At 35.7% G+C, this 9,962-nt stretch overlaps 2 protein-coding genes across 4 annotated transcripts in view; both read right to left on the reverse strand.

Moving 5' to 3' along the window:
* Positions 1–402: 402 nt before the first annotated feature.
* LOC107665839 (U6 snRNA-associated Sm-like protein LSm4) lies at positions 403–5,036 on the reverse strand. 3 transcript variants are annotated; one of them, XM_016456886.1, is made up of 6 exons: positions 4,877–5,036; positions 4,184–4,225; positions 2,494–2,592; positions 2,146–2,347; positions 965–1,042; positions 403–667 (listed from the first exon to the last, which is right to left on the reverse strand). In XM_016456886.1, exons 1-6 carry the CDS (start codon positions 4,877–4,879, stop codon positions 663–665), a joined length of 429 nt encoding a protein of 142 aa, XP_016312372.1. In that variant the 5' UTR covers positions 4,880–5,036; the 3' UTR covers positions 403–662. The 3 variants fall into 3 exon arrangements, with proteins under 3 accessions (XP_016312372.1, XP_016312373.1, XP_016312371.1); XM_016456887.1 differs by lacking the exon at positions 4,877–5,036 and adding an exon at positions 4,796–4,860; XM_016456885.1 differs by lacking the exon at positions 403–667 and having other exon boundaries at positions 930–1,042.
* An 88-nt stretch (positions 5,037–5,124) lies between these two features.
* Positions 5,125–9,962, reverse strand: part of LOC107665845 (DEAD (Asp-Glu-Ala-Asp) box polypeptide 49) — a 7,164-nt gene continuing 2,326 nt past the window's right edge. The window contains exons 6-13 of the mRNA XM_016456892.1: positions 8,368–8,508; positions 7,230–7,305; positions 7,067–7,143; positions 6,853–6,950; positions 5,949–6,023; positions 5,696–5,784; positions 5,547–5,618; positions 5,125–5,353 (exon numbers count right to left, since the gene is read on the reverse strand). Of these exons, the coding sequence (XP_016312378.1) occupies positions 5,234–5,353; positions 5,547–5,618; positions 5,696–5,784; positions 5,949–6,023; positions 6,853–6,950; positions 7,067–7,143; positions 7,230–7,305; positions 8,368–8,508 (748 nt within the window). The 3' untranslated portion in view covers positions 5,125–5,233. The remainder of the gene's footprint in view (positions 5,354–5,546; positions 5,619–5,695; positions 5,785–5,948; positions 6,024–6,852; positions 6,951–7,066; positions 7,144–7,229; positions 7,306–8,367; positions 8,509–9,962) is intronic.

Genomic DNA, 9,962 nt, shown 5'->3' on the forward strand with positions numbered 1-9,962 from the left:
AAGCGAGGAAACGCCACTGATTGGCTGGAAGGAAAATGCTGAGCGTAATCATATTTCTTCAGTTATCCTTGTTCAGGTCAGTTAAAAATATCTAAAATCACAGTGAAATATATGAAACGTAAGTTTTTTTAAGCTGGTTTCGCGATTATACAGGTTTGGAACAACCTGAAGGTGAGTAAATGATGAGTTTTAATTTTTGAGTGAAATATCCCTTTGACGCAGAGATGACTCTTGGCAAGCCATTTTTATTTTGATATAGTCCATTTTTTTACTAGACCTTAGTTTTGGAGATCTGTAGAAGGGTAAAGACAGCAGTTACCTAAGATGTTACTTAATGTTTAACTTGTTTCCATTTCTTTAGATGTAATAGAGCGCTCACACATATTAACAGCAATTGCAATATTTAACAAAAATTGTTTATTCACAAGTGCATTATATAAGTGCAGTGTTACACCATGGTTGTATTTTAAAGCACAAAAACAAACAAACAAACAAAACAAAACAGCAAATGTGAAAACATGCAGCAAAATGTGAGAGAACAGAAAATAAAAACAATTTGGAGAAATTGGAGGGCATCTTTACATCGACTTGTCCAACTTGAAATCTTTGGAGAGATCCAGGACGCCCATTTCAAATTAAACTCACTCTTTTTTGCTTGACGATCAAACTGAGAAAGTAGATGACAAAAAGTATGAGACAGTTTATAAAAATTCACATGACAAATGTTCTGTGTTTTTCCATTAAGGGCTTTTACAACAAACTCAGTGCAAAAAAGTTGTCGAACACCATTGAATGCACAAACTGAGGCTTGTAAATGAGTCTCTAAAAGAAAATACTCAACCTTACGATGCTAATGTGTGAATGTCAAGAGACCTGAAAAGGTGCTCGTGTCCAAATGGAGTAAATCTTAAACTAACACATGACAGGAAGATCTGTTTTTTTATCTAGTGTTGGTTTTTGACACCTTGTGGTTTTCCAGGCTTTTTGTCTTGCTGTCCACGGCCAGTTCCCAGCATGCCTCTGCCACGGCCACCAAAAATACCTAAAAAGAAAAACAAAACAAGTCTTGTGTATGCATTTCGGAAACTGTGACTGCAATGTTTAACCTGATAAAAGAAATTATATCGCAAAAGTTGTTTGTAACGAGACTTTTATTATAAAATCAAGATAAACAATCATGCTAAAAATTAGTAAACCATGATCATTTTTCATGCAAAGTGTTCAAAAGATAACATCCATATATAAAATAGAAAAAAAAGATTTATGATACAACACGTCTTCAATATAAACTGTTACATGCGAACATTTTGTTTCAGTATGTCTTTTATGTGTTTGTTGGAGGTTGAATTTAAATACAATACCGCCCATACTACTTCCATGCACTGTGTGAAAATATGAAGAAAAAAAAAAAGGTTCACGTCCTTATATGGATCACCATTGGACCTTGGTGGTCATCTAGTGGAAAAGATTGGTACCGCGCCCAAACAAAATATTACTGAAAGCTATTTATTTTTTTAGTGATGAACCTCAAATTTGTAACACAGCTTGGTTAGTTTTATGGCTTTGATCTTCTAGCAGTTTTAGAGTCCAACATATTTTGCAACAGATGTTTTAGATAAAATATAAAACTGTAATTTTTTCATAAACTTTTTTTGTTTAACTTTTTTTTCACTCTTGATATTTGGAAGATTATTGTTAGCTTTCAAACAAGACATATGCTCCATATTGTCTTTGCTCCAAAGTATTCAAGATTTACAACTATTTAAGATGGAAACGTCATTTTGGGGTCTACGCCCCAAAAGTGGGACTGAGAGTTAACAGGTTAAAAAGAAGATACTTTGAAGAATGTTTGTAACCAAACAGTTGACGGTAGCCATTAACCTCCATAGTATTTTCTTCCGTATAATGGAAGTCGATGGCTACCGTCAACTGTTTAGTTACCAACATTCTTCAAAGTATCTTCTATTTAGTGTTTAACAGAAGAAACTCATACAGGTTTGGAACAACTTGAGGGTGTGTAAACGATGATAGAATATTCATTTTTGAATTTCAGCATTTAGAACTTTCATTGTCCCTTTAAGTTCACCCATAAATGAAACTTCTGTCCCATTATTCCTTTAACAAGGGCTCTGAAATGTGTCTAACCTCTGACGGATCCACCGCCTCTTCCAGGTACGCCTCCTCTGCCCTTTCCCTGTGGCTTGTTCTGCTGCATGCCTCCCCGGCCACGTCCCTTTGATAGCACTTCCTCTTTCACCATATCTATGATCTCATCAGGGATTCGTAAGTATTTAATGGTGCTTCCTCTGATGTAGCATTCCGGCATCCTCCAAAATTTATCTCCATCCTGCAATTCAGAGCAGGCAGAAACAACAATTACATTCCGGCACAGACACAAATGCCATAATCGCTCAATCATGTTTGTTTATGCGATCAAAAATGTTTCAAATATTTCAAAGAACCCTGTATCTAGAGGAAAGAGGTTTTATTTACCCGTGAGGTGCAAATAACTTCTCTCAAATTGATGTTCATCCAGTTGTCACAGCTGACCAGATGGCCGTTGTACGTCTCACCATTCTTTAACTCCACCAGCTGAAAACAAAAGCATACTAACTTAAACCCCACCTTTTTAAAAGCCATTTCCATTTATTTGTTATGCTAGTTGGTCCCTTATAAAAATGTAATGTGGCAGTACAGTGATTTGCATCAGATGGTATTACAGTGTAAAACTGACTGCTCCCTTTTCAGTGACCTTGGTTCTTTTTCTCTTCTTCACCATATAGGCAAAAATTCTTCAATTAATAGTTTTAAGCCAAACCAACCAGTATAACAGCATTACAGACTCTGATCTGAAGAAACAAAAAAGCAAATACAATGGTACGATACAAAGTATAAAAATTAGAGGTCAACCAATGTATCGGTTTTGCCGATTAATCGGCACCGATAGTTGATTGCTGCAACTATCGGTTATCGGCAAAAATCCATGCCGATAGTTTTCCGGGTTGCGTCCATTGCTGGAGCGGCTGAGAAGGGTCTGCTGTCATTACACAGTGCGAGAGTGGCCTCTAGTGGTTGAAATCATTGACAGCATGTGCTATTTGTTAGACACGTGATACTGCACGCTGAACAGAGCGGGAAACTTCAAACACGAATTTAAATGCAGCCGACAGAAAATCCTGCCGCGACACAAAGCGCCATTCACATAGTTTTCCTTTAAATTACATTATATTGGTCCCGAATCGTTGTTAATGTACATAATGAATTGTTTATTGTGCATTTTCAGCGAAACGTTTGTCTTTCTGTGGCTCTAATTAAGTCTGTGTGCTTAATTTATAGAGCTATAATATAGGTCGCGCTTTCTCTTTCCGTTTGCTCCGTTTTTTAAACACCGAACTTCAAACTCGTCTATGCCAAATTGTTCATTCTTGAAGTAAGCTTGTGCCCGTTTGGTGATTAAATAAACTGTTTTAGACCGCTGCTCGAGTTGAACGCGTTTTGTTTTACTACTACTAGTATGGTTCAGTACTGTTTTTGTTAATAAAGCACTATTTTAGTTTTTGTTCAGTATCAATTTTAAAACTATCGGTTAATTAATCGGTATCGGCCAGTGTGGTCCAACCTAGCTATCGGTATCGGCAAAATCCACTATCGGTCGACCTCTAATAAAAATAACATGTTTGCTTATTCAGGGTTTCTGCAGGTCTTAATTTGCCCTTATATAATTAAGAATAGTATAATATGCACATATTTAAAGCCATAAAAAGTCATAAATAGGGGCTTATGAAATGTAATCTAAATTAGACCTTTTTTTTGGACTGTTTTTTTCTTGTAAACGGTGCTTGATCTTTGCATATTTCTCTCCTGATTCAAACGAGACTACTTTTTCACTGGAGGAAGCAATATTATAGAGAGGACGCATTTGAAGCTGAAAACATCTTGATGATGGATTTGTTTCTTACAAACATGAAGCTTTTGGCTTCACATGGCATTAATTGATGGACTGGAGTCGTGTGGATTATTGCGATGTTTTTATCAGCTGTTTGGACTCTCATTCTGACGGCACCCATTCACTGCAGAGGATCCACTGGTGAGCAAGTGATACGTAATGCTAAATCTCTCCACATGTGTTCTGTAAACTATTCCTTTAACTGTGCACAGGTGATGTGAGCTGCCTCATACTCACCATAGGGTGGTTCTGTGCGGTCTTCAATAAAGATAACGGGAGCTAGGAGAGAAGAACTCATCAAATGAACCATTAAGGGTGGTGATGATGACAATATTTTACATAAAAGCGCATGAAAACTTTCTTCAGTGCTCTGGATGGATTGTTTTTACTCATGATTACTGAATAAAGATTTTAAAAACACGAACAGAAATTGCACAAGAACAGCTATTAGACTGGAATTAATTATATAAGAATTATATATGGTGTCAATTCCAACATCTACGGACAGCCTTGTCAATGGATAACGCACCATTGAATTTTCAAATATTTCTTAGTGATGCGAGTAAATATTGTGTAAAATAAAAAGTCTTGTATTCAGTTCTGAAACTATGTGCATCGATCTGGCTGACATTTCAATACATTTGGTCGGCATTAGACACTGAAAAGCCGAAATCTGTTGAGTACTAAAGTGCATCGCACGTGTCTGTAGTACTTTATAGCGGGTTTCGTTTTTAAAACGACTAGAAACTAGCCTATTAAAACAAGATCCCACGTCTACGTGCAAAAACGCGTTCGTTTAAATACGAAACGTTCACCGAACGTAACTATATTTGCGATGCAGACCGGTACCTGAGCTAACGTTACTTCTCTACTCAACACAGCAACTGAGCTTCAGTTTAACTAGCCTGCGAGTTTATAGACGTCGCTTACCATGTCAGCAGAGCGGCTGATTAGTCTTTTTAAATCTCTAATAAAGTTTCAATCAGCTAAAGTCTTCAATCACGAAGATGTGTTGTGAATCTTCTATGCAACACAAGGTGGTTTGCAAAACGTACTGTTGTACTTCCAGGTGAAAGCGGAAGTTGTCAAAATAAAAGCCCCCATACTAAATATATATATCATCGTGATATTTACTGCAGTAATATTGAATATCTATTCATTTAGCAACACACTCAACATCGATCATAAAATGCGGTTTATTTTGGAATACAGATCACATTATTTTATACTTTGGATTATTGCACTTTTACGCTATATACACACATCTGAATGTACAATATCAACAGTTCAAGAATCCACTGCCGTCGTTTTTGCACTGCGTTTTTTCGCCTCCTTTCTATTCTGTTTCTTCTTTTGTCTTCTGATCTTCTCTTGTTCGTGTTTCCTTTTTTCTTCCAAATCTGGATCCTGTGATCGATATAAAACAAGTGTAGGTCAAAATAAATAAAGAAATATTTAAATAAAGTATAATAATTCATTAAAATATATATTTAATGATTACATATATATATATATCGTTACATAATTTTTCCTAAAAGCCTATAATCTTTTCTGATAGTGTAGTATGTTTAAAGAATGCATTTAGAATAAAACAACTTACTTTTCCCTCCAGAATCATTTGCTTCCTTTTGTTTATCTTCTTTTTCTCATCAAAATCAGTGGATTCCAGTCTCTATAACAGAATACAAACTGTAAGATTTTTGCCAGCGTGTTCTATATAAAATATGTACATCGAAAAAGTCTTCTCACAATTTCACACTGTCGTCTTGTTACATTGACTTGCGTGAGGATCTTCAACACCTCTTTTTCTTCAACAGGAAACTCACTCAGCTTCGCCTCTAAACACACAAAACAGCAATCAAACATATGTACACTTACAGCAAGTCATTTCATACTCCAGTGCTTCTGAGCATTTAAGGAGCTTTTAATCACAGTACAGTATAAATGTAGATTTGAAAGTGCTCTCTTTTTAAGCAGAAAGCAGATTTAGTTGTGAACTTACGGATCTGCTCCTCAATGGCACTGATGAGATGGATGTCATACTGTGTGACTAGTGTGATTGCTACACCATTTCGGCCTGGACAAAACAGAAAGGACATTATAAAACAGATGGTCCAGTTCTGAATGTGGACTTGACAATATAGCGTTCCAACCAACTAAAAATCTATGATATAGTAACGTTTATGATGTAAAAATAGGGCTGCACAATTAATCAAAAATTTGTATTTTCCAAGATTACAAATGACAGATTTCACAACTATTTGATCATGAAAAGTGTTACAGTAATTACACCTTCCATATCTTTTGTTGTTGATGGTCAATCAAAGTCAATCAGACTCAATGTACTTTGGCACAGATCCATCGGTCACTTGGTATTACGGCTAACAAACACTAATATAATATCTCAGTGTTTATAAAATCCCATCTGATGTTTTTATGCATACATATAAATGTCCCTTTTTTGTCATGTCATGCGAATAATTTTTTATATTAGTGCAGTTCATAGTGATATATTAATGCATATTAAGGATATTTTTATTACTCGACTCTTTTACAGATTTAAGAAAAATATATAAATGAATATCTATTCTTAAATTGTATATTATAATGCTGTGAGCCCATAATGAATTACCACATTTAAAATGAGTGATTTTTAGACTTTAGCGTTGTATATTTTTAATGAATACTACAGAAAATGGTATAGAATTGTAAAATTAGCCGTAACATTAAATAATCAGTTTATCAGTATCAGCCAGATTCTTAGCACTGGTGCATCCCAAAGCAAAACTACTGAGAAGCACGGTTCCTGAGCAAGGATAATCATGACTATATTCACAATATAACAAAGCCTCTCATACCTTACTGTTAACTCTTCAGATCGCACTGTTAAAGAGCTCTAAACTCACCGGCTCGAGCGGTTCGTCCCACTCTGTGGATGTAGATTTTTGGCAAACCTGGTGTGTTGTGGTTAATAACAACTTGCACTGTAGGGATATCCAAACCCCTTCAGAGAAGACCAGAACGAACAAACACAAAAACACACGAAAGTAGAGCAAATTAGAAAACAGCAAAGAGATGATGAGCAATTGTGAGATGTGTTGAGAAATATTTGCTCTGTACCTTGCAGCAACATCTGTGGCTATGAGAATTTTAAAGACGTTAGACTTGAACTTTGCAAGGTTGGCAAAACGCTGTCTCTGAAAGCAGAAGAACATAAAATCCATTAGTACAGACATTAGGCGCTGAGTGAGAATCCATTTCAACTACATAACATGTCACTTACCTGCTTCATCATTGAGTGCAGGGAGATGGTTGGGAAATTGAATTCACGCAGCATCATTGCGAGTATCTGACAGTTCCTGGAACATTAATAAACATTATACAATTATGCTGCTAACAATAACTGTAATAGATTTTTACATTTTCATGTAAAAATGAGGTTGTTTGGACGATCTGGTGGTTTCTTAGTGCTCAAGTCAAAAAAGCACACTGCCAACCTTTGGTTATATTCATGTCTCTAAGATTCAGTTTTATACTTTAACCATCATAATGCATTCGGGTCTATTTTGACCCAGAAGAGATACATACATTTCTAAAAACTGCATAGCATTTAATAAGGGAACTCAATTTTGCAAGTGTCTTAAGCACTTAAAACACACAATTATTTGTTTGTTTTACAATTATTTTGTAAGAGAGAAATAACCATTTAAAAAAAAAGTTACACTTTTTGTGTTTGGGCCATTTTGGACCCAGGTATGTATGGAGTACAGTTAGGTGTCAAAAATACTTTTTGTTATCTATGAAGTTACCGTCAAAAAAAAACATCACTTTCATCACTTTTTTCATGTGAAAGTGAACATTTGTGCAAGTAAAATAAATGTATTTTGTTTTAGAAGTTTCAGAGTAATATTTATTTTGTTTTGTTAGAAATAAATATGTAGGTTTCATACATTTGGACTGTTTTTGAGCAATCATGAGTTATAAAGACAAAGGAATTTAATTCAATTCCATTCATTCCAGTGGGGTTAATACTGGTAATTCTCAGATTATATGTTCTTGAAAAATTCATACAATTATATATTCAGAGATAAGATATAAGATAAGATTTAAAAATATTAAACTATGACAGTTTATAAAGCACAGATTCTTTGGGTCCAAAAGGACCTGGGATGCAAAAATTGTATACAGATTTTGAATGCACTATGAGGGTTAACGTAACTCTATGGGATTTGCCCTCCAGGTGAAAATGTTAAATCCAAGTAAACAAACCGCCCAGTTTGAGGTATCATTAGCGCCCATTGCACAAGCAGTTGGGTTATGTATGGGTTATGATGCAAATTTGAAGACTTATAGGGATTTGTCTTAATTAGAATTGATAAACCCTGTAATGTTTTTTTTTTTTCCTGAAAGTGAAAACTTACTTGCACGTGTTAGTGAATATCATAATAGACCAATCATCATGTTCATCCTGGAACTTTTGGATGAGATGGACCAGGTAAGCATCTTTGACTTTCTCAGGAGTGAGGATGAATCTCTGATCCAGTTCTTCGACCGTCTGCACTCTGACAGAAAGAGAGAGAGCCATGTGACAGAAAAATTAGGCCTTTGTGGAAACAAGCTTTAATGTCTATGAGAAGCCTCTTAAAATAATATATATATTTATACACACACTACCATTCAAAGGTTTGAGGTCAGTAAGATTTTTGAAGTATTTTTTTTTTTTAAATACTAATACTTTTAAAAAGTGAAAAAGTGACGTGGCCAAGTATGGTTAACCACACTCGGAATTAGTGCTCTGCATTTAACCCATCCTTAGTGCACACACACACACACCGTGAACACACACCCGGAGCAGTGGGCAGTCCTTTTATGCTGCGCTGCCCGGGGAGCAGTTGGGGGTTCGGTGCCTTGCTCAAGGGCACCTCAGTCGTGGTATTGAAGGTGGGAGAGAGCACTGTACATTCACTCCCTCCACCTACAATCCCTGCCGGTACGAGACTCGAACCCTCAACCTTTGGGTTACGAGTCCGACTTTCTAACCATTAGGCCACGACTTCCCCAAAGATGCATTTTTTTATCCAGCAAAGATGCATTTATTTGATCAAAAGTAACAGTAAAAACTAAATATTTATATTTATAATAAATGTTGTTGTTTTTTAAGTCTCTATTCATCAGAGACTTCTGAATAAACGTCTGAATAAACGTATCACAGTTTCCATAAAAATGGAACATCGATGTCTCCAATTGCACATTTAGTTCAATATCTGTCAACTATAAATGTGCAATGCATTATGTCAGTGTGCAATAGGAAGAAATCTAGTTTTGTACTAGTGATGTGTGCTACTACTAATTTCATTAACATTTAAATAGAAATTTTGTAGCCCACTAGTCGATTAGTTTAACAAAGCCCCAGAAGACACTCATCTGTATGCGATCCATTTGAAATAGCTTTTGCCTATTTAGATCAAGTTTATAGAATTAAAGCAAGCTTAATTGTTATATACCAGTTTTATATTTCTGGCCCAAAAATCACATTTTCTGTCAAGGAAGCAAAATTCTGCACTTTAAATTTCAACACATTCTTTTTTATTTATTTATAAAGCATTACTAAAAAACCAGGGGTAACCACAGTTCTTTACAATAAAAATGTTTAAAAAAGAAAGAAAAGAGAACCTGTCATACACATATTTACAAGTCAGACAATCACATATACTGTACTGATACTGACCAACTGTCATAGGCTGCCACCATCAAATGAGCTTTCTGCAGATTCTTAAAGGTGGGGTAAGCGATTTTTCAAAAACGCTTTAGAAAACTGATTCGGGCCGACTAGCAAAACAAACTTGTAGCCAATCAGCAGTAAGGGGCATGTCTACTCATGATGCAGAGGAGAGAGCGTTCAGTGCACAGGACGGACATTAGCGAGCCGAGCAACAGAAAGACAGAGATGACGGATAAAAAAAAACAAAAGAGGAAAACGTCTGCGGAACAAAAGAAGGCTTAAGGAAAGAAGTAG

The sequence above is a fragment of the Sinocyclocheilus anshuiensis genome, unplaced genomic scaffold (genome assembly GCF_001515605.1).
Source record: "Sinocyclocheilus anshuiensis isolate Anshui unplaced genomic scaffold, SAMN03320099.WGS_v1.1 scaffold920, whole genome shotgun sequence".
Lineage (NCBI taxonomy): Eukaryota > Metazoa > Chordata > Actinopteri > Cypriniformes > Cyprinidae > Sinocyclocheilus > Sinocyclocheilus anshuiensis.

Excerpts from the sequence above, each read along its gene's own strand:
- LOC107665839 (XM_016456885.1), bottom strand. Across the intron at positions 2,348-2,493 it reads AAGTTATTTGCACCTCACGG|GATGGAGATAAATTTTGGAG; the intron begins GTAAATAAAACC and ends TCTGAATTGCAG. Across the intron at positions 1,043-2,145 it reads AGGCGGTGGATCCGTCAGAG|GTATTTTTGGTGGCCGTGGC; the intron begins GTTAGACACATT and ends TTTTCTTTTTAG.